Consider the following 24,323-nt stretch of genomic DNA (forward strand, 5'->3'; position numbering starts at 1 on the left):
TCCTGAAATAATTTCTTCAGGTTTGATTAACAATGCATTATCTGTTTGTGTAGATCCATGGAATCTATATCCATGTGTTTGTATTCCTTGGATGCATGATTGGATTGACCCTTTTTGTTGGTGTTGTCATTGCAAATTTCAATGAAAACAAGGTAAGGATTCTGATTTTATACCTATTACTTCTGCGCTTAGAAATATATCCATGGCACTGTGTTAGATTTAGACAATGAAGTTCCATAATAATAGTAAAAAGTATCAAAATTCAGTCCTTTGTAGAAAACTTCCATGGGAGGCTAGGGGCTAGAACACCGGCAGTGATTGAAGTGCCCCCTTTCCAGTCCTGCACCAACAGTGACAATTCAGTTCTTCAGTCTACATCTTCTTCCTCTGTTGCCAGCAGTGTCATGCTCTGAATTGTGCAGCATTGTGGTGTTCTGTGTGGTTCAAACCATGACACTGGCCGTGGTCAACAGAAAAGGAGGATGTGGTCTGAGGCACAATGCTGTCTCTGTCCTCTTAACAAACTGGAATGGCCGGGATGGATACATAAGTGAGGGGATCAGAGAGAGGTCAACAGAGTAATGGATGAGCAGAGGCAAGAGAAAGAGGGAGGGAAAGAGAGTGAGTGAGTGGGTGGGAGTAAAATTGAGTTAGGAGAATCAGAGGATTTGTGGATTGTGTGGGCAGTTAGGGGAAAGAGTGATTGAGGGGAGTGGAGGAGCTGCAGTTTAAAAGATTGGGGTCGGGTGATGAGGCAAGAAGGTGAGGGATGAAAGGAGATATGGAAGGACAAAGAAGGAGTAACTGAAGGGATCAGAGAAAGTGCAGAAGAGCGGGAAGAGAATGAGTGAATTGGTGGTAAAGGAAGATGAGGAAAGAATGAGCGTTCAATTCTGGTGGCCACATCTCAAAAAAGATATAGTGGAATTAGAAAAGGTGCAGAGAAGGGTGACGAAAATGATAAATGGGATGGGACGACTTCCCTATGAGGAAAGGCTAAAGTGGCTGGGGCTCTTCAGCTTGGAGAAAAGACGGCTGAGGGGAGATATGACAGAGGTCTATAAAATAATGAGTGGAGTGGAATGGGTAGATGTGAAGCATCTGTTTACACTTTCCAAAAATACTAGGACTAGGGGGCATGCGATGAAGCTACAAAGTAGTAAATTTAAAACGAATCGGAGAAATGTTTTCTTCACTCAACGTGTAATTCAACTCTGGAATTCGTTGCCATAAAATGTGGTAAAGGCAGTTAGCTTATCAGAGTTTTAAAAAGGTTTGGACGGCTTCCTAAAGGAAAAGTCCATAGACCATTATTAAATTGGACTTGGGGAAAATATCTCTGGGATAAGCAACAAAAAATGTTTTGTACTTTTTGGGGGATCTTGCCAGGTATTTGTGACCTGGACTGGCCACTGTTGGAAACAGGATGCTGGGCTTGATGGACCTTTGGTCTGTCCCAGTTTGGCAATACTTATGCACTATGTGCTTATGAGGGGAGTGAAGGTATTCTGAGGTGTGAATGAGAAAATCAGAGGTGGGGATCAGGGATAACATGAAGGGATCATAGGTGCATGAGTGAGGGAAAAGATCTAGGATCCCTTCTTTGTCCTCCTCCCTCTATGATCTCTCTTCACTTCCTTCACTTCCTCTTCTTCTCTTTCACTCTTCTTCTTTCACTGTATCTGTGCCCCTCTTGCCTGAGGTCTCCTTTCCGTTTTCCTCCTCTGAGATCCCCTCTTCCTCTAAATCTCTATTCCTTCACTTGTTCTCTATCCTTTTCCTCCTCTCTTCATAATGTTGATCACTAAGACCCCTTTTTCACCAAAAACAAGAAAAATTAATTAACTGGACAAACAAGAAATGTAATACAATAACTATTAAAATAAATTAATAATACATTTGCATGGTGTGACTTCTGCCATACTGAGGAACTAGGTGGCTGCGTGTGGCTGGGTCTTTGGCCCAACTTTTGTAATCTGACAGAAAAATCGAGCTCATCAGGAGATGGCAGAGTGAAATCCAGCTTATTGAAGCATGTAAGGTTGGTGATCATTTGTGGGGTGACTTGCGGTGGTGCCTGGAAGCCGCAGAAATGATGCACCTAAAACGCTTAATCCACTGTGGGAGAAGAACAAGCCAGACTCACCTAAGATGACGTCCCCCCCTCACCGAGCTTGCGGCCCAGCTCTCAGACACGCTGGCAAAAGAGATTTCTACATTGGTAGCTGCAACCTTGGAAGACAAATTAAATAAACTTCACACGGTGCTGGAGGAAATTCAGGAGTATTTTGATTCATATGCCAAGCGTCTGCATGAGACGGAGGCCCGAATATTGGCTCAGGAAGACCACATGGCATGCACGGAGGAACAGATGGTACAGCTTCACGCAGATAATGCACAGCTCATCACCAGCGTTGAAGACCATGAAAACTGTACCTAATGTATGATCAGTGGGTTTACATAAGGAGGTGAGAGACTCTGAACTGTGCAATATATTTGTCTTGTGGCTCCCAGATCAGCAGACTATGAAAAATGTGCAAGTTTCTATTGTGTGTGAACGGGCCCATCGTGTGAACGGGTCAGATCAGATAGGTCATTAAGAGCACGGCCTGTGATTGTGAAATACCTCAACTGGTCTGACAAAGAGAGCATTATGAAAGCCTATAGGAGGCATGGATAATATCAGGGACACAAATTGCTCTTGTTTAATGAATACTTGGCCCAAGTAGCACAAAGTAGGAAGAAAATGGCACCAGTGTGTGCTGTGCTGCGCAGTTGCAAAATGACTTTTACTCTGTTCTATTCCGTGGAATTGAGGGTTCGGCATGATAGCGAGGTCTTCTTCACATCCATGGAGGAGGCCAGGATATTTATAAACCATTTACCCCTTATGCCACGAAGGACTTAGTGATTGGAGGCTTTCCTATATCAGTGGAGTGCGGCTGAATGTATTTGTAAAAGTGTGAGCTTGCCCTTGAATGTTTCATCTGCAACTCTGGGGCCCTTGAGAAATGCAGCCGCTACATTTCTCGGAATCACCATCCTGTCATTTGGGGTTCTTTAACCCAGATGGGCCAACTTTGGCTTGCCCAATTTTTGCCCACTGAAGGATATTTTCACTGATGAGGTGGGAGTATTCAGGCATTGGAAGCATGGAGTCAGGCATACAGACTCTCACTTAGATGGGGTATCCTTGGAGGGTGGAAGGGTCAAGGATGGGGACAAGCTGGATTTGAGAATGTTTATGGCTATGTCATTGTTATATAGTATGCCTGTTTTATTATGTTGTGAATGTGAGTGGATGGATACTGCTTGGTGTGTGGAGGGATGACTGTTTAGTGACTGGGTGTGAACTGGAGAGGAAGGGCTCCAGGGATTGATTGTGGAGAATTACAACTTGGGACTTATTGGGTTTCACATGTCCTTTTTGAATGTCACTTGGAGTAAGGATTTTCTCCTGGAATGTGGAGGTATAACATCAACGGTTAAGTGCTCAAAACTTTTGACCATACTGAACTGCATGAAGGCGGATTTGGCTTGCATTCAGAAGACAAAACTTTTAGAGAAGGAACATCTTAAGCTTAGCGCTTTTGGGTGGGGGAGGTGTTCAGCTCCTCCTCTGGGGGACAGCATGGCACAGTAGAAATTGTATTTAGAAAATCCTTAGCGTATTCGTGGAGGGTTGTTACCTTGTACTTCAATTGCCCCTACAAGGTCATGTCTTCATTTTGTTAGTTTTGTATGGGCCTAACGCGTATAACACACAATTTTATATGCACTTGGTGCACTTTTGTGCCCCATGTATTGGCTGCACTCTGTTGGTGGCTGGTGACTTTAATTTGGTTGCAGACCTGCTAATGGACTGCTGTGCTCTGCTACAGGAGTCTTTAGGGGAGCGGGAATGGGGGTTAGGCAATTTGTATCAGACTTTGGACTTGGTAAACCCGTGGAGGTTGTTACATCCTGACACTAGGGATTATACTCATTTGTCCCATGCTCATGGCTCCTTTTCCTACATTGACTATTTCCTGCTCTCCTCTTTTGCTTTTTCGGCAGTGGTCAGGGCTGGGATTGGAACTATAGCGGTCTCGGATCATGCGCCTATTGCATTGGAGCTTGTTGTACATTCATATTTTCAGAGGGAGTGATCCTGACACGTTCGCTCCTACTTGGCCCAGGGGGCTGATTTTCAAAAATTACTATGAACCAAGTGGGAGGAATTTTGTTCATATAGTGACCTACATAAGGATAACCCAGTTTTATTTTGGAAGACCACCAAGGTGGATATCATAGCCTACACTAGTGTGCACAATAAAAAATGTAATGCCAGTATTATCATTTTAGAGAAAACCCTGCATAAGGATGAAGTGTCTGTGCTCAAGCCCCTATGGAGGCTCATAAGGAACATTACTTGACCATCCAGGTAGCCCTTAGTTCTCTACATCATTCTAGAATGCAGAAGATGATGGTGGGGTGTATAAGTGCAGATATTATAGATTTGGTAATAAGTCAGGCAAACTCCTGGCAAACCTGAGGCATAGGCCTCCAGTATTTACCCTTTAAAAACCTGATGGGAGTATTCATGCCCAGCCTCATAGCCCCATTGTAATCCACCGGGCCTGCCTTCAGGTAATCAGGACTCCAAAAGAAAATCAGCAAGTTTTTATTTCCTTGGGGTTCACAGTTCAGCAGTTCCAAACAAAACAGGAATCTAAACAAAGCCCCACTGTTTTCCCTTCTCAGGGGCATAAGCACAGCAGGGTAAAAACAACATAAATTCTTCACTGCTCCCAAAACTCAGTTTGTTCCACCTTAAACAGTCCTGCAGCTCAGTGCTCCCCTCTGCAGATTGCAGTAAAAACAAAAACACACACAAAAAGGAAACCACTGCTACCGGTCTTCTTCCGGTGCACTGGCAAACAGTTCAAAAACAAACAGCTTCCTTTCACTGTGAGCAGTTCACACAGGGGGAAACAATAATCCCTCCTCAAAACAACACACTTTTTACTCTGAATAGTTCAGTAATCCACAGTTCAAAAAACAGCTTGAACTCTCACTGGGGATTTGCAAGGGTCCCACCCTTTCTGGGTCACACCTTCAATATCACTGACCCTCCTCCCACATGACCCTTCTTTCCCCTTTCAGCCCAGCTGCCATACCAAGAGGTCACCTGCTTTCTCAGCTTTTTCCCCAAGGATTGAGCCCATGCGCTATGTCCGTTGGCTCCTCCAGGCTCTCCTCTCTCCTCAGCCTCTTGCCACTCCATGGGTTCCTCGTCCCACCCACTTTTCAGCTGTTCCTCCTTTTCCTGATTTCTATCTGGGGACAACTCCCTAGCCTTGTCCAGGTTCTCCCCTAGAGGCTGCTGGGGGAAATAGTTTCTGTACCAGGGTTTTCCCCGGGGCTGCTGGGTAGTGTAGTCTTTCTCCCCCCTCCATTTTCCCGTGGGGAGAAACCCTTTTCTTTTCTCTCTCTGGGGAAGTAGCAAGGGCAAGGCTCTGTTCTGTCTCCCTTTTCTCTTGACCCTCCTCACTTCTTCCTCTTCCACTTCCATTTTATCCACCCCCTCGTCCTCCTCTTCACATACCCCCCCCCCCCCTTAAGAGATTTCCCCTCTCCAGGTCCCTAGGCTCTGTACCCTCCTCCCCCATTCGGGATAAAGCATCCACATTGCTCAGGGCACTGCCTGGCCGATGCTCCACCGAATAGCGGAACGGCTGCAGAGCTAAATACCAGCGCATTAGGAGGGTGTTGTTATTCTTCATCTGATTAAGCCATTTTAGGGGAGCATGATCGGTTACCAGCTTAAACTCCCTCCCCTCCAAATACACCTGACAGGCCTGGACTGCCCATATAATAGCCAAACACTCCTTTTCAGTCGTTGAGTAGTGGGTTTCATGTGGAAAGAGCTTCCTACTCAAGTATAGCACTGGATGCTCTTCCCCCTCATGTACCTGGGACAACACCGCTCCTAGTCCTACCCCGGTAGCATCAGTCTGCAAAACGAACCCCTTTCCAAAGTCCGCGGCCTTCAACACGGGCTCCTGACACAAGGCTTTTTTCAGGGTTTCTATCGCCCTCCTTCCTTCCTCCCCCCCACTTTAATTGATGGGGCTTATTCCCCCTCAGCATATCCGTTAGAGGGGCGGACAGGGTGGAAAAATGGGGAATGAACCGGCGGTAATACCCCAATGAGCCCCAAGAACCCCCTTAGCTGTTTTTTCGTATTCGGCCGGGGAAACTCCTGGACACCCTGGACTTTGTCAATAAGCGGCCTCACCTCGCCCTGACCTACCAGATACCCCAGGTATTTCACCATCCTCTGGGCAAAGTGGCATTTCTCTGGGTTAAGCGTTAGCCCAGACTTCCGGAAGGAACTAAGAACTGCTCGAACCCTGGCTACATGGGTATTCCAGTCTCTGCTGTGAATGACCACATCATCCATGTAGGCTGCAGCATAGCTTTGATGTGGTCGCAGCACCCTATCCAGAAGGCGTTGGCAGCTAGCTGACGCCGAGTTCAACCCAAAAGGCAAGCGTGTAAATTGGTAAAGTCCCTGGGGCGTACTGAAGGCCGTCTTAGGACGGGCCTCCTCAGACAAGGGGATTTGCCAGTACCCTTTGGTCAAGTCTAAGATGGTGAGGAACTGGGTCGTACCCAGCCTATCTAATAATTCATCAATATGGGGCATGGGGTAAGCATCAGTCCTCGCAATGGTATTTAACTGCCGGAAATCGATGCAAAACCTCCATGACCCATCTTGCTTAGGCACCAGCACCACCGGGCTTGACCAGGGACTATTGGACTCCTCGATCACCCCAAATCCCAACATCTCCTGAACCTGCCTTTTTGGGGGGGACAGCCTATAAGGCCTCTGCCTAACCACCTTCCCCTCCTCCATTACAATTTCATGTTGCAGCACATGAGTTTGCCCAGGACAGGGTGTTAGAACATCTTTAAATTCACTCAGGAGCTCTTGCATTTCCCTTTTCTGGGCAAAACCTAAGTGGGCGTTGATGTCCGGTACCCCAGTCCTAAAAATCTCACTTATCTGGGGACCCAGATCCTCCTCCGCCTCCTCTTTAGCCAGAGCCTGAAATCCTTCCCTCTCAATCCAGGGCTTCATTAGATTAACATGGAAAGTCTGTACCTTTCCAGACCCCCGGGTTACTTCATACGTCAGAGGCCCCAGTCTCCTACGCACCACCCAGGGTCCCCTCCACCTACTCTCAAACTTGTGTGGGGCCTCTGATACCAATATGAGGACTTCCAGCCACAGGCTGACTTAACCCCGGATATTCAATGCCAGGCATAAATGGCTTCCGTCTTTGACTATCCAGGTATGACCACTGAACTAATAGTTAAGTGAACACCAGCCAATATCTGACCGCATTTGGACAACATTTAATCTCCTCAGCACCGAATCAGTTACACAAGCAACTCACAGGTTCACCAAGACCCACTGCAAACTGGATACATGTCCCAGTCATCTACTCAAGTCTGCCCCAGACCGCTTCATAGCAGACCTTACATCCCATCTAAACTTCATGTCACAACAAGGTCTCTTCCCTGAGGAACATGGCAACATCCTATTCACCCCAATACCAAAAGACGCCAAGAAAAGCACAAACGATATTACCAATTACCACCCAGTTGCGTTTATCCCATTAGTAGTAAAAATGATGGAGAGCTTCGTGAGTAAACAGCTTACAGAATACCTGGACAAGTTCTCAATACTACATAATTCACAATCAGGATTCCGATCCCACCATAGCACCGAAACTGTCCTAGTCACCCTCCTGGCCAACTTCAAGCAGGAGATTACCACAGGCAAAAGCATACTCCTCCTCGAGTTTGACATGTCGAGCACATTCGACATGGTATACCACAACATACTACTAGGAATACTAGACCACTTCAGGATTGAAGAAAATGTACTTAACTGGATCAAAGGCTTTCTAACCACCAGAACTTATCAAGTAAAATCAAAGTCAAACATATCACCACTGTGGAAAGCAGTCTGCGGAGTATCTCAAGGATCACCATTATCACCAATACTCTTCAACATGATAATGATTCCACTGGTACAGTCCTTATCCAACCGAGGCCTGAACCCATTCATTTACGCAGATGATGTTACAATATACATCCCTTTCAGACATGATCTGACCGAAATAACCAACAAAATCAACGATAGTCTGAACATCATGGACTCCTGGGCAAATTCATTCCAACTGAAACTGAACACCGAAAAAACACATTGCCTCATCCTCTCCATATAACAAATACAAACCTACAACCATAAATACTCCAGGACACACCCTCCCTACCTCGGACAGTTTGAAAATACTCGGTGTCATACTCGATTGCAACCTTACCCTCGAGAGCCAAGTAAACTCTGTAACAAAGAAAATGTTCTCTTCAATGTGGAAGCTCAAACAATTAAAACCTTTCTTCCCAAGAGCAACTTTTTTATGCCTAATACAAAATGGTCCTAAGCCATGCAGATTATTGCAACGGAATCTACGCGGGCTGCAAAGAACAACTCATTAAAAATCTCCAGACCGCCCAAAATACAGCAGCCAGGCTGATATTCAGCAAAACGCGCTTCAAAAGTGCCAAACCCTTCCGAGAAAAGTTGCATTGGTTCCCAATCAAAGAACGGATCATCTTCAAAATCTGCACCTTAGTCCCATGTATGGCGTAGTCCCAGGATACATGATGGACCTTATAGACCTTATAGACTTACCAATAAGAAACAAAGTCAGATCATCAAGATCCTACCTAAACCTACACTACCCAAATTGCAAAGGACTGAAATACAAAACAACTTACACAGCCGGCTTCTCCTACATAAGCTCACAACTATGGAATGGGCTCCCAAAAGCTGTGAAAACAATCCAAGACCACTTGAACTTCAGGAAATCACTAAAAACCTACCTCTTCAAAAAGGCCTACCCCAACGACCCCACGTAACCCTCTTCACCTACCAACACAGCATGACTATGATCGAACAGGACATCACACAATCCTCATCCATTCTGACCCTCCACTTATACCTCATACGATCACTATACAACTATTTATTATCCACCGACTGGGCAAACGCCTTTGACGGTACTATGTAAGCCACATTGAGCCTGCAAATAGGTGGGAAAATGTGGGGTACAAATGCAACAAATAAATAAATATTTAGACTGGTGCCCAGTTAATTCGCTGTATAAAGTTGGGACAGCTATTTTGCTGTCCTAACTTTATGTGGATACTTACCCAGTTAGCAGACTGAAAATTGCCACTAACTGGCTAATTTACCTCTCCACCCCCAGACTGCCCACAAACTAGTCTGTTTCAGCATAGGCAGTTAGAATGGCTATTCAGAGAAGAATTCAACAAGTGATGCCCCCCCCCCCAGTTTAAGCCCCTCCCCTTGGAACAAGTCCCCCTGTGCAGCAGAACCCCTCATGCACCAGATCTCCCCAGGCACAAGGTCCCACCTGCACAAGACCCCCCCCCCCCCCCAGCTGAAGACACCACCCCTCACAAGGGCTTTGAAAGCATTGGTGGTCCTGGGGGGTCTTCAGGCAAGTGCAAGGCCCTGTTAATCCTGCCTAGTCTGACGCCTTCAGTAAAATAATTACCTGTATATAATGTGTAAACTGCTTTGATTGTAACCACAGAAAGGCACTATATCAAACCCCATCCCTTTCCCTTACTTTGGGGCCAGACATATGACTCCATGCACCTTTTATAAAATACAGCTGTACTTTTCAGCGTCTCCATTTTCCAATGCATATCATGTCTTGCTTGCCCAATATAAAATTACCCACTCTGCACCTGCATTCCAGGAAAAGCCAAATGCAGTTCACAAGGGTGAATGTATTTTGGAAGTTAATTCACATTATTATAGTCCAAAAGGTATTTCTTGAATTCATCCTGTTTTAGTATATTTCATTTTTTATTGTAAAACAAGTTAAGGCTATTACTTAAATTAGTTAATAAAGAGTTTTGTATAAATTTTCTATTTAATTTACATGCAAATAAAGCTAATGCGGTTATAAATTGTTCACAGTAGGTGTCCCTGTTGTTTCCATTTTTGAACATTAAATAAATACATAATTTCACAGCCTTTCCTAGTACATTATTATATTGTTAATTTATCTGTTTATGACTATGGTGTGACAGCTTCATGAATTTTATAAGGCTGTAAGACAATAATAATGATTTTATACTGCTATTATATGTTAATGTTGGGAAGATTTTTCTTTCTCATATACTGATTTTCTCTTGAAAACTGATTGCATATAAATATATTTCTTTCTTCATTATCTGGGATGAGTAGAGGCTGGTTACTTTTTCCTAATAAAAGAAAGAGGCAGTGGGCCCTTACAAACAACCACAAAGTAGCAAACAGCAGGACCAAAGCTCAAACTGTGTATTTCCAATTGATAAATAAAGTTCACTACAAATGAAAAATATACAATAAATGCATTTAAAGGTTCATAAAATAGGATATGCTTTTTTTTATATGATATTAACATTTGTCATCAGATTATGTTAAAATGTATTTTCAGGGGATTCATTTGGCTTAAATATTTTTGAACATATTTTTCAATATAATTAGTATCTATGAATTATAAATATAATCTTTGTGATTTAGTTCTTTTGCTTCTCTTTACTTTTATTTTTAAGGGATTGTTTTAATTGACTTCTATCTGTGGATATACATCTAGTACATTAATCCAGAGTAAAATTCTGCGGCACGACTTATTTTCCGCCAGAATTGTTATACCCACACTAGCCCGCTCCTCAAGTCACTTCACTGGCTCCCTGTCCGCTTCCGTATTCAATTTAAACTTCTTGTACTGACCTTTAAATGCATCCACTCTGCAGCCTCCCATTACCTCTCCACTCTCATCTCTCCCTACATTCCTCCCCGTGAACTTCGCTCACTGGACAAATCTCTCTTGTCGTCCCCCTTCTCCTCCATTGCTAACTCCAGGCTTCGCTCCTTTTCTCTTGCGGCACCTTATGCCTGGAATAGACTTCCTGGACCTATACGTCTAGCTCCATCTCTTCCTGTTTTCAAATCTATGCTGAAAACCCACCTTTTCACTGCTGCTTTTTAGCTCCATTACTCCCTCACCCATAACTGTCTTGTCTGTCCGTATTATTTAGATTGTAAGCTCTTTTGAGCAGGGACTGTCTCTTTGTGTCAGGTGTTCAGTGCTGCGTGCGTCTGGTAGCGCTATACAAATGCTAATAATAATAAGCTTTTTCTCCATGGTGTGTGTCAGTAACTTGCTCTTATTTAGGTTTGGTTTGTCCAGACATATCTCCAAGAATTATTTCTTTTATTCATGACTGTATATTAATATGTTTTCTTCTGAATTTTTGTATTGTATACTCCAGATACAGATTTTGCCCAAACATGACCATGTCATGCTGTATGCTTAGGGGTCCTTTTACTAAGCCGTGCTAAAAAGTGGCCGATGCTAGTGTTAAGTGCGTGAGTTTTCCACGTGCTGTGGTCACTTTTAGTGTGGTGATAAAATGGCTACCTTGCCATATTTTCCTGTAATAGCCACATGCTAATTTCCCCATTAATGTACGGCCATTACCACAAGAGGCCTTACTGTCACATATTTAGGACGTGGTAATGGCTCCCCTGCTATTCCCTTGCTAATCAGATAGCACACAGTAAAATGCCCACACTACCTGATTAGCACAGGCACACCTATTCTTCACCTATGGGCATGCCTTGTTTAAACCTCCTCGTCTAAACTTGTTTACTGAGTATCTTCACCAAAAAAGAATAAAGAATAAAATAAAGAAATAAAAGCAAAAATGCTGTATAATTTTTCTTTTTATTCAACTGCCATTTGGATGACAGGGCTATGCAAGAATATTACATAGGAAGCAAGTTAGGAACAATCTCATCAAATACAGAGATGAAGTTGCCTGTTAAGAAGAAGTTGCTTGCATATACAAATGTCTCCTTTCATATATACACATAATTCTGGCATCATCACACATTCCTTGCATTTCATTTAGCTCGTTACTAGTTTATCTCAAACCTTCTGGTGTCTAACTTTCTCTCCCCTTTTTTTCCCTCATGCTGCACTATCAGACACCTGTTTCACATGTCTTGCCAACCTCTGTTCTTACTTTCATCTCATGGTCATGCTGGAGACATCCGTGCCTCTACTCCCTTTTTACTCAGGGTTCTCAGTACATTCTTTTATTAAGGTTATTATAATGTCAGATTTTCAGTGTCAGCTATTCCAGCTGCACTTCTGGAGTCCATTTTATATTTGCGACTCCATTTTGTCAGTTTTAATATATACAATCCTCCCTTGAACGCTGTATGCAGCGTTCACAATTTTTTTTGGCAAACACTATAGTATGTCTAGCATGTTTGAGCTCTATGGGGATATAGTATTTCTCATTACTCCCTTTCTAGAGGCCGTCATAGCTAGCATACAGTTTCTGTCAAGTGTTATTCATGATTAATCTTTGAATAGATTTTATTACATGCCATTCTTTCCTTTGTCTGTCCATGTCCTGGATATATGTTAACATGTTCCCTATGTGTTATCATAGTAGTATTTGTTATCTTTGTCATCATGTTCCCACATAGTTTCATACAGCATGGGATAAGACAAAGCAACAACAGTATTACAACTATGAAGACCATTGTGACTGAAACAAGACCCTTTAACCATGGGCTCAGGGATCCAAACCATCCGGTTATTGAATCCCACCAAGATGTGTCTAAAATTCCCCTATAATCACTCACTTCAATTCTTGCCAGTGAAAGAATGCGCTGCATTGCATTTTTAACAATTATTGATTGATTTCTAATAAGTGAACAACACGATGTATCATTCACTATGCTGCACACTCCTCCAGATTGGGCTAACATAAAGTCAACCGCCATGCGTGTGTGCATTGCATATCTCGCTGTATCATCAATTTCCTCTTGAAGTGCTGTTATAGCTATATCTAATTCATGTGTTACAACATGTAATAGTGATTGTAAGCGTCTGATTGACATACCCATTTCAGCTGCAATAGCAGATCCTGCAAATGGAAGCCATCCAGTGGCTGACAAAGCATCTAAACGTGTCTTAGTCATAGGATAGGTACTGTTAATATAATCTAATGCTAATTGTAAAGCTTGGTCATCTCCTGTCAAAGCACTAAAGGAGGTACTAGAAACATCTCTTTTACGTCGTCTCTGACTATTAGAACTATGTGATGTGTCATTTAATGGAATAATCAAATCAAATAAATTTAGTTGAACAAGAGTGCAGAACTTATAACATGATGGAAGATAGGTGTACAGGATATTATCACATAACAAATAATCTCCCAACCGTAAAGACTGTAGAGAAGTTAGGTTATGATATAAAGCATATGTTTGAGAAAAAGGAAAAATAGGATTATTTAGTGCCTTAAGTGAAGAACATGCAGTAGGCATAGCAGTAATGGCTTGTATAGAAGAGGCATTAAATTGACATAATGAAAAGAAGAAAGTCAAATTTGTAAGAGTAAGGTTAGTAGAAGTCACATAAGAAGTTGTGAACGTTCGGTTACAGAACATTTTGTTAGCACAAGCTATAGATGTTGCAGTCTGATTTATGACATAGGATCCTTGTAACACAGTCCAATTTCGAGATTGTATGTCATAAGTATAATTACATAAAACATTAGGCATCATACCCTGGAGTGAACTAGAGTTTATCAGACACCAATAGTTTAGTGCAGGAATGGTATGAGCAAACAAAGAAGGCAGACGTTGAGCAGTAACATTGGTCCAATATTGTCTGTGTTCATGACCCCGACCCAAATAGCAGGTACCATTACTGAAACAGTTATGAATACCTTGTAACTTAATCATAGAGTAAGGATGAACATGTGCTGGAATGGTAAGTACAGAAGTAACAAGTGGAGTGCAAACAATACAGTTAGTCAGATTAAGAGTCTTTGAGGCATGTTGAATTCTCTCAACATATGTATTGAGTCCATAAGTAAGTCCTACCAGCAAACAGATTACAAAAGCCTTCATAATCCTTTTTCACTGGTAATGTTGTTAATCAATGTTCTCTACTCTCTGGAGGTGCAATAGTGGTTTCTATTTCCTCAGGTAGTCCTAGATCATGAACCTTACGTATATCAGATAAATGTACCCAAGTGGTATGGTCTGATAATCTTGCTGATGTATGAGTTAATTCCTTGATCTCAAATGGTCCTACGTAGATAGGATCTTTCCAGGTTTTGTGTGTGAAATTCTTCCGAAGTACTTTCTGACCATCCGTTGGAATCAGAAGATTGCAGAGCACCTCTCACGAGCTGATCAGTATCGTAAGACCGATGCACCGGTGATCAATCAACATCCGTAGGTATCGGAAAATTGCAGTGGACCTCTCACGAGCTGGCCAGTATCGTAAGATCGGGACACCTTAATGCAAAAATCGAACCAAAAAAATATTGGCTGTGCGTGCACGGTCCTGCCGCGCAGGTCGCCAATTGTTTAAACCTCCTCGTCTAAACTTGTTTACTGAGTATCTTCACCAAAAAAGAATAAAGAATAAAATAAAGAAATAAAAGCAAAAATGCTGTATAATTTTTCTTTTTATTCAACTGCCATTTGGATGACAGGGCTATGCAAGAATATTACATAGGAAGCAAGTTAGGAACAATCTCATCAAATACAGAGATGAAGTTGCCTGTTAAGAAGAAGTTGCTTGCATATACAAATGTCTCCTTTCATATATACACATAATTCTGGCATCATCACACATTCCTTGCATTTCATTTAGCTCGTTACTAGTTTATCTCAAACCTTCTGGTGTCTAACTTTCTCTCCCCTTTTTTTCCCTCATGCTGCACTATCAGACACCTGTTTCACATGTCTTGCCAACCTCTGTTCTTACTTTCATCTCATGGTCATGCTGGAGACATCCGTGCCTCTACTCCCTTTTTACTCAGGGTTCTCAGTACATTCTTTTATTAAGGTTATTATAATGTCAGATTTTCAGTGTCAGCTATTCCAGCTGCACTTCTGGAGTCCATTTTATATTTGCGACTCCATTTTGTCAGTTTTAATATATACAGCCTCCCATGCTGGAAAATAAAAAAAATATTTTTCAGAATGGAATTAGCATGCGCTGAGCAGGAAACTACTGTGGGATGCCTTAGCATGTCCCATGGTAGTGCCCTTTTTGCGTATAGTAGTCCCGCGTTAGGCCTACCACACCTTAGTAAAAGGGCCCCTTTTTAATTTAATCATAATTATTTATTTATTGTACTTTTTTTATTTAACCCTTATTTATCAATTGGAAATAACAAAATCAAACCATTGGGATGTAGGAGGAGCCAGCATTCTTAGTAAACTTGCCACACAGACATCCCAAGACAGCAGTGGGGCACCCTAGGGGGCACTGCACTGGACTTCAAATAAATGCTTCCAGGTACAAATATCACTGTTGCTGCCTTATCTTGTTTGCTGAGCCCCCCAAAACCCACTACCCCCAACTGTACACCACTACATTAGCCCATATGGGTGAAGGGGGCACCTATATGTGGGTACAGTGTGTTTCTGGTAAGTTTTGAAGGGCTCACAGTTTCCAACACAAGTGTAACAGGTAGGGGGAGGTATTGTCCTGGGTCCACCTGTCTGCAATGCACTTCACCCACCACTAGACTGCTCCAGGGAGACCCATATGCTGCTCTAATGGACCTGGCATCTGAGGCTAGTATAGAGACTGGTAAGTAATGTTTTTAATCTCATTTTTGGGGGGTGGGAGGGGGTTAGTGACCACTAGGAGAGTAAGGAGAGGTCATCCCTGATTTCCTTTAGTGGTCGTCTAGTCATTTAGTGCACTTTTTTGTGGCTTTCATTAATAAAACAGGTCTAGACCAAAATGTCCAACTTAAAGCCCTGGATATTTTTGTTTTATTCCCAAAAATGTCCAAGTTCTAAGAATGCCAAGGTCCCACCCTTAACATGTCCCTGATATGCCCTCTTATGGTTTGATCACACTTCTGACAGACTTCATAGAAAAGCATGTAATAATTGGTTCCGAAAATACTAATTTGGATGTTTTTTGGAGAAAAACATCCAAATGCAGATTTCTGCCACTTTTTTTTACATTTTTCTCTTTTGAAAATTAAACTTATAGTAACCTATATAACTTGTAAGTCTATGTGCTTTGAAAATGAGCCTCCATTTTTCTCAATTGGGAGCCAGTGCATAGAAAGAAGAATGGACATAATCCCCAGGATTCTATATAGCGAGACTTAAGTTTCACATGCAAATCCAGCCTTATTCTAGATTTATGCATGCAATTTAATTACTTAACAAGCCAATCAGCGCTGATATTTGCCACGTAACAAGCAATTATTGACACTAATGGGCATTAATTAGAATTTACACGCAGAACTCTGTAAGAGTATTCTATAACATGATGCGAATAAATTTTAAACTGCCTAGTTGAAAAAGGGGCATGGCCATGGGCGTGTAATGGGCAGGTCATGGGTGTTTCTAAAATTATGCGCATTCTTATAGAATACATCCGGTCCACACCTAATTTAGGCATCGTCATTTATAGCAAGTTTTACTTGACGTAATTGCCCATGACTAAATTTAGTCACGCGGATGGGCACTCAGCGTATTCTATAAACCATGTGAAATAAAGGCTTTGTCTATAAGGTACGCATAAATTTGGGTGTACTTTAAGAAAATAAGAACATAAGAATAGCCATATTGAGTCAGATCAATGGTCCGTCTAACTCAGTATCATGTTTCCAACAGTGACCAAGCCAGGTCACAAGTACCTGGCAGAAATTGTGGCAACATTCCATTCTACCAATCCCAAGGCAAGCAATAGCATCCCCATATGTGTCTCAATAGCAGACTATGGACTTTTTTCTCCAGGAACTTGTCCAAACCTTTTTTAAACCCAGATACGCTAACCACTGTTACTACATCCTCCAGCAAAGAGTTCAAGAGCTTAACTATTCATTGCATGAAAACATATTTCCTATTTGTTTTAAAAGTATTTCCATATCTTCCTTTAGTGTCCCCTAGTCTTTGTTCTTTTGGAACAAGCGAAAAATCGATTCACTTCTACTCGTTCTACACTAATGTGTCTATACAATCCAGAATTTGTCAAGAGCCAGGCAGCTGCATGTTGCACACTTTGAAGTCTCTTTAAACTCTTATCCGGCAGTCCTATAAATAATACATTTAATCATCAATGTGTTAAATCACATGTCCCTCCCATGCATATTGGGAATCTGTCAGAAAAAGTGCCTTTTACTTTTTTACTTCATTCCTCGGGAATGTTCTACTCCTTTCTCTTCATTCAGATTCCTCTTTCAAAATGTTCAAAGTTGGCCTGAAATCCCACTTTTTTTATATTAGCCTTTGGTGGTTAACAAGAAGTAAGGTCTGGATAAATTGTTTTTTTCTGATTTGAGGAAGCCTGCAGTCTTTTTGCTCTGGTACTATGGCCATGTTTCTTGTATGACTGGTTGCTTTCCTATTCTTTTTATGGAGTTATTTCCTGTGGATAAATTTTGTATTTCTTTATCACCTTGACTTGTATTGTAAAACAATAGGCCTAAATTAGTTGAGCAAAATCAGATACAGAGAAATAGGGCTGAGGTCTACAAAGTTGATGCAAACAATAGAAACAGGAACTGACAATACATGAAACATGATTTTCAAAAGCCAGCCCTACGTCCAGTTCAACTCTCAAGCTACATATTTGATCCTTTGCTACTATAGTAGATCCATCCCACATCATAACAGGGCAAGAATAAGAGCAACTTTTCTCTATGAACCCACAAAAATTCCATTTTAGAAGAGTTCAGTTGAAGGTTGTTTAGTACCATCCAATTCTCAATTGCAGTTAGACAAATCAACAACTTATCTAACTGATCCCCGTAGACAGAACCCAAAGAACTATATAGCAGAATGTCATCTGCGAAAGTATGAATATGGATCCCATGGCTCATTGCAGTATCAATTACAGGCCTTGTAGAAAGAGAGAGCCCCGAGAGACACCAAACAACATGGGCTTTGGTTTAGAAAGCTCAGAGTTGACTGAAATATAATGACATCTGCCTTCTAAAACCAATCTAAACCGTGATAAAACAACATCACAGATCCCAATTCCAGATAACTGGTTCAATAAAATGGAATGATCCAAAGTCTTAAAAGCTGCACTTAGATCTAGCAAAACCAAAAGAACATCAATCCTTTTATAAAAGTATTTCCAGCTATCAACAACAATGTCTATCAAAACTATGCTGTTGCTGTGAAATTTCATAAAACCCTACTGAAAATCAGACAGCATACCCTGCTCTTCAACAAAATTGAGCAATGGTAATAAAACTACCGTACTTTCTCTAGGACTTTAGATAAAAAGGACAAATTAGAAACTAGTCTAAAATTGCTAGACTCTAGTGTATGTTTTTAAAGAACTGGGTGTACAACCACAGTTTTCCAACTAATTGAGACTACGCCTTGTTTCAAAGATTCATTAATTGGAGGCAAAAAGGACTGAATTGCTACATCATTAATAGTCATCAATAAAGTTGATGGACATGAGTCAAAACCTGGAGCAGGGGGACAAAGAGTGTAACTAGTTCACAGAGATCCTCTAATGAATTTGTTGAAATTGGTTTAAAATATTACTTACTAATTTCCTTTGACTGCTCTGAATAAATTATTTCTGAACCTTAAAAGAACATCAGAAGCAAATGCTTCATACTCTAAATCCAATCCAGAATGAATTTTTACAATATTCTCATTTTAAAAAATCAAATAAAACTTCACAATTTAAATGAGAAGTTGATGGCTCTAAAATACTTTAAGAAGCAGTAATCACATTTTTTGTCAATGCAAAACAGAATATACTTTACTTCATACTCAGCATTCAGAACTGAGGGAAGATGAAAGGAATAGAATCAAATAAAACAGGAAGTAGTTCTTAGTTTGAAAAAACTTCTTTCCCCTCCATTATTGTCAATCATTTGATTCATCACCCATTTAGAACTAACAAGATTGTTGCACAAGTTGAGCTTCTGTACCTTAACTCCAAGTATTGCATTGTTCAGCTACTAGTATTCAACATAGTATAATTATTGAAGCATCCTTCTGTGCTAAACTGTTTTTATTGTGGGACCTCAGAGAGAAGGGAAATGGAGAAATAGAGAGGTTATATGAAAAGGTGTCATGAGAAGTGAAAAAGCATGGCAAGATAAGAAAGAATGAAAGATAAGATTATAAAATGAAAGCCAAGAGGGGGAGAGAGCTTGGAGAGACTGAGAAGGAGGAAGAAGAAAACAGTAATAATCTATGGGCCAATATGCATTAGTTACCAGGTGGTGAAGTCATAACTCTCTCTTTAGATTTTCAAAAACTTAAACAGGGGGGCGTGTCAAGATGGCGACATGCTGCTGATCGTGGCTAAGCTCTTTCGCTGGTTGCTCTGAATTAACAGTTTTTCCTCAATCCTGATGCCTCATACTAAACGCAAAGGGCCGGTTAAGGCTGTTTCCTTGATGGCCAGAACCTCCTCTCCACAGCAGCAATCTATTGAAAGGTTCGCTACGAGAACCCCCCACCCAAAATACCGGGAGGAGCCCTGCTGTTGCTCTAGGAGGAGGAGACCCTGGAGACTTGGGGCTGGATGTCACTCTCTCTCCCCCAGCTTTCAACCCACTGCCTCTCCCAGAAGGTCGCTTGTCTCAACGGAGGTCTCCCGAATCGGAATGCATTGAGGGTAGGCCTCTGGATCGAGGTATTGAGAAGGCAAGTCCCGATGGAGGTTTGAGACCTGTTTGTGTTTCAACTGAGCACGTCACGCCAACAAAAAAGCCAGAGACGGTAACATTGGAGAGCATATGGGAAGCTCTCCAACAATTGGATACTACAGTGGCCAAATCTATGGCTGAAGTTTTAGCTTTAGTGAGTGCTGTTGATATTCTATCTAATTCCTTAGAAGGTATTAAGACAGAATTTAATACTCAAGTGACTACAATCAAAGAAGATGTTAAGAAGTTACAAGACTTTTCAGCTATAATGATAAAAGACAAAATGATATTGCCTTGAAAAGTTGAGCAGATTGAGAATTACAACCGCAGATTAAATCTTCGCTTTTTGAACTTTCCAAAATCCCCAGGTGTTACCCCTTTGGAAGCGTTCAAGAAATATTTGCTTGAAATTTTGAAATTTACCCTGGAAGCTATTCCTCCGATAAACCAGATATATTATATACCAAATAAAAGAGTCTAGGAGGAACCTTTGGAAATGATTCATCAAGAAAGTAAGAAAGATTTATTGAATAAACTAGTATAAAAGGCTCGTTTCTGAACACAATGAAACGGGCGCTAGCAAAGTTTTCCTTGGAGTGTGTATGTTTGAGAGAGTGGTTGTGCGAGTGACTGTGTGAGTGTATGGGGGACAATTTCCGTTGTTCCCTTGTACTTCCCTTAGCTACCCTTCTGCCTTGTGAATTCTGCCCATAGAGATAGATTGTGTGAGTGTCTGTGTGTGTGTCACAGGGGGAGTTCGTGTATGTGTGTGTGTGTGTGTGTGAGTGAGAGAGGGTGGGGTGGGCTGTGAGGTTGGGGGCGAGTGTTTGTGTTATTGTGTCTCTCACAATGATAGGGGGGAAGGGGGTGGTGAACTGAGAGGGTGTTGCAGGGGGCTTGGGGGGGGGGTCAGGTTTGTTGGGGGGGGGGGGGGTTGGCCATGTTGTTGCTGGCTGGTATTAGTGTGGTGCTTTATTCAGTGTATGTGTGTGTGTTTTTTGCTGTGTTTTTGAGGGGATGTGGCGGTGTTTTTGTGTGTGAGATTGAAAGGTCATGTGTGTCACAGAGATAGAATGTGTGTGTGTGGAAGTGATGGAGAGTGTGTTAAAGTTGCTATGTGGGGTTGAGTGTGTGTGTGGAGTTTATTGTATAATCAGTGATATCTGTATGAGGGAGAAGGACAAAAAAATTAGACACCCGGAATGCTAGAAAGAAAAGGGGAAGCAGTGACAGCCGCTGAAGAAGAACCTACTGTGCAGAAACTGTCTACTGCCTATGTCCATCTTATTCTTGCTGTTCGCCCCTTTCAGTGAAATTTCTTCAAAAACAGTGTAAATACATTCAAATATGCATGCACAAAACCTTAGGGTTTCAAGACGGCATGCTATTTCATCTTCTGTTGCCTCGGGAACCCACCTATACTGTAAGCTCATCAGGACAGGGACTTCTTAAAAATTAACAGAACTTACGAAAGAAGAGGGACGTGACAACCTCTGAGGTAGGGGGTAGAGAGAGGAGATAGCAGTCTTGGGAGGAGGGAAGAGAATATGCAACAATAGCTGTCGACAGTGAAGGAAAGAGAAGATGTGACGACCTGGGAGGGAGGAGAAGGGGAAGGATATGTAAGAATACTTGAGGTAGGGTAGGATGAGGAAGTGCTGGCAGTTCCCAGAGCGTACAGGTTCATGTGCACGGGCTGGGCACCCGAGCTGATGCTGACAGGCTTGGGGGCTGCGGGTAGGAGGAAGGAGCGACAGTGGTGGTTGTGGTAGCAGCTACTGCGGCCGTGGAACCTGGTACGGTGGCGGTGCTCACTCTTGGTCCACTAGCGCCACCGGTTGCACGTCCTCGAACCCCCGCTCCCCCACTGCTTCGTTCCTGCTCGGCCATGGCGGCAGCGGCATCCCATCCGCTCTCCCATCCTGATCGGAGGCACAGGGTCCAGCCGTTACCCGCCGCTCAATGCGCACACGCATGTTCTTTGTGCCCTCTGCTCCCGGCGGCAACCTCCCTCCAAACAGTCACACGTGCACGTGTCATTGCTCCGCCCTCAACGGGATAGGGGCTTGGTGATGCGACGGGGGGAGGGGGTTGTGTGATGCGCCGGGGGGGGGGGGGTATGCGCTTTGTGATGCGCCGTTGCTGAGGGGCTGGGGTGATGCGCCGGGTGGGAGGGTTAGAGTTGTTTCGTGGGCAGGGGGAGGAGTAGGCAAACACGCTCCTTGTGTTTGCCTACTCTTCCTCCTGCGTGTCTCGCAGATTGGCAGGGGAGGGGCTTGGGTGATGCTTCGGGGTGGGGGTGCTGTTGCAATTCGTTGAGTGTCAGTGCTCCGCCCTCGACGTCATTACTTTGGACGCGTGGGCGGGGCAGACACTCAAGGAGAAAAAGTGGTCTCTGCCGCCTCACTTTTAGAATGTTGGGAAAGTGAGGCTTCATTAGAACGTTGGAGGTGCGTTTTATATAGAGAGATCTGAATTATTAGAAGCATCATTGTCTGAAGATTCTGAAAGAGTGACTTTATTGGTCTGATTTGTATTCAAACAAGACTTGGAAGCGGTGAAGCATTTATCCCTTCGAAATCTACAAACTTTGTTCTATGGTAAAAAAATGTGGAAATTTCCTGATGTTACAAAACAAACACAAGAAAGGAGGAAGGCTTTTTTGGCTCTAAGAACGGAAACTTTGGCAATAGGGGCATCTTTCTATCTCAACTATCCATGTAAATCTGTAGTTAATTATATTGAATTAAAATATGTATTTTTTCTTCCAGAATAATTACATGTTTTTATAGATTTAAAAAAGGTGACCACAGGTAATATCCAATAGTAGAGATTAAGTAATGGCTAGGGTGGGGATATAGCGTGTTAAGCATTTTTGAAATTATTTCTTTAAGCTTGTCTCCTGAGTTTTTTTTCATGTACACGTCCCCCCCACAGGTGATCTAAAAAGGAATAATAATTTTTTTCCTTTTTTTTCCCCTATTGTGAAGTATCTTGTAATTTACTTTTCCGCTTTTCTTGTTCAAGTATTTGACTTGTAAGAATAGTTTGTATAATAACAATTAACAAAAAAAAACTTAAACAGATAGCATTGGTTCTTTTAAATCACTATACGGAGCTCATTTTCAAAAGAGAAAAATGACCAGAAAGTAGCATAAATCTGCATTTGGATGTTTTTCTCATAAAAAGATTAATAAATGTAGCTGCTAAGTGGATAATTTATTCATTTAGTTTAGGCCTGATGACTCTGGGTTTCAGGAATGAATATGCATGAGATAGATTTGCATATTCCGCTTCCATTATATGGAAATCTATCTCATGCTTAGTTAGTGTGGATATCTTGAAAACCTGACTGGCTGGATATAACCCTATATTTATAGATTGATAAACACTGCAGTAGAGAGACAGACATAGGAGCGAACTTTTCAAAATGATCAGGAGTGCTAAACCCATTGTGGGACATGAATCAAGAACATAGGAAGAACCCTTTATTGCTGAAAGCATTATAGAACAAAATTTGGCATCCATGGTCCTCAAGCTCCACTACCCAGTCAGGTTTTCAAGATTTCCACAATGAAATCTATTTGAATACAGTGGAAGCAGGTACATGCAAATCAATCTCATCTATATTCATTGTGTAAATCTTCAAAACCAGACTTAGTCACCTCTCCCCTCTCCAATCGGTTCAAAACTCTGCTGCCCGTCTCATCTTCCGCCAGGGTCGCTTTACTCATACTACCCCTCTCCTCAAGTCGCTTCACTGGCTCCCTATCCGTTTTCGCATCCTGTTCAAACTTCTTCTACTAACCTATAAATGTACTTACTCTGCTGCTTCCCAGTATCTCTCCACACTCGTCCTTCCCTACACCCCTTCCCATGCACTCCGCTCCATGGATAAATCCTTCTTATCTGTTCCCTTCTCCACTACTGCCAACTCCAGACTTCGCGCCTTCTGTCTCGCTGCACTCTACGCCTGGAATAATCTTCCTGAGCCCCTACGTCTTGCCCCATCCTTGGCCACCTTTAAATCTAGATTGAAAGCCCACCTCTTTAACATTGCTTTTGACTCGTAACCACTCGCCTCCACCTACCCTCCTCTCCTCCTTCCTGTACACATTAATTGATTTGATTTGCTTACTTTATTTTTTGTCTATTAGATTGTAAGGTCTTTGAGCAGGGACTATCTTTCTTCTATGTTTGTGCAGCGCTGCGTACACCTTGTAGCGCTATAAAAATGCTAAATAGTAGTAGTAGGTTGTAGCCCTTAAGGACCGTGGTTACCTACATCAGAAGCAGAAAGCCTGTGAGGGAATCCATGGGACTATTAGATCACGAAGGAGCGAAAAGGTCACTCAGGCAGGACAAGGCCATAGCGAAGAAACTGAATGAATTCTTTGCTTCAGTCTTTACGGAAGAAGATATAAGAGATCCACCTGTACCGGAAATGGTTTTCAAAGTTGACGATGCGGAGGAACTGAAAGAAATCTTGGTTAACT

At 42.3% G+C, this 24,323-nt stretch overlaps 1 protein-coding gene across 1 annotated transcript in view; it reads left to right on the forward strand.

Moving 5' to 3' along the window:
- Positions 1-24,323, forward strand: part of NALCN (sodium leak channel, non-selective) — a 690,956-nt gene that overhangs the window by 525,105 nt on the left and 141,528 nt on the right. Inside the window, 1 exon segment of the mRNA XM_030201343.1 lies at positions 54-152. Within this exon segment, the coding sequence (XP_030057203.1) occupies positions 54-152 (99 nt within the window).

Source organism: Microcaecilia unicolor, chromosome 4 (genome assembly GCF_901765095.1).
Source record: "Microcaecilia unicolor chromosome 4, aMicUni1.1, whole genome shotgun sequence".
Taxonomy (NCBI): domain Eukaryota; kingdom Metazoa; phylum Chordata; class Amphibia; order Gymnophiona; family Siphonopidae; genus Microcaecilia; species Microcaecilia unicolor.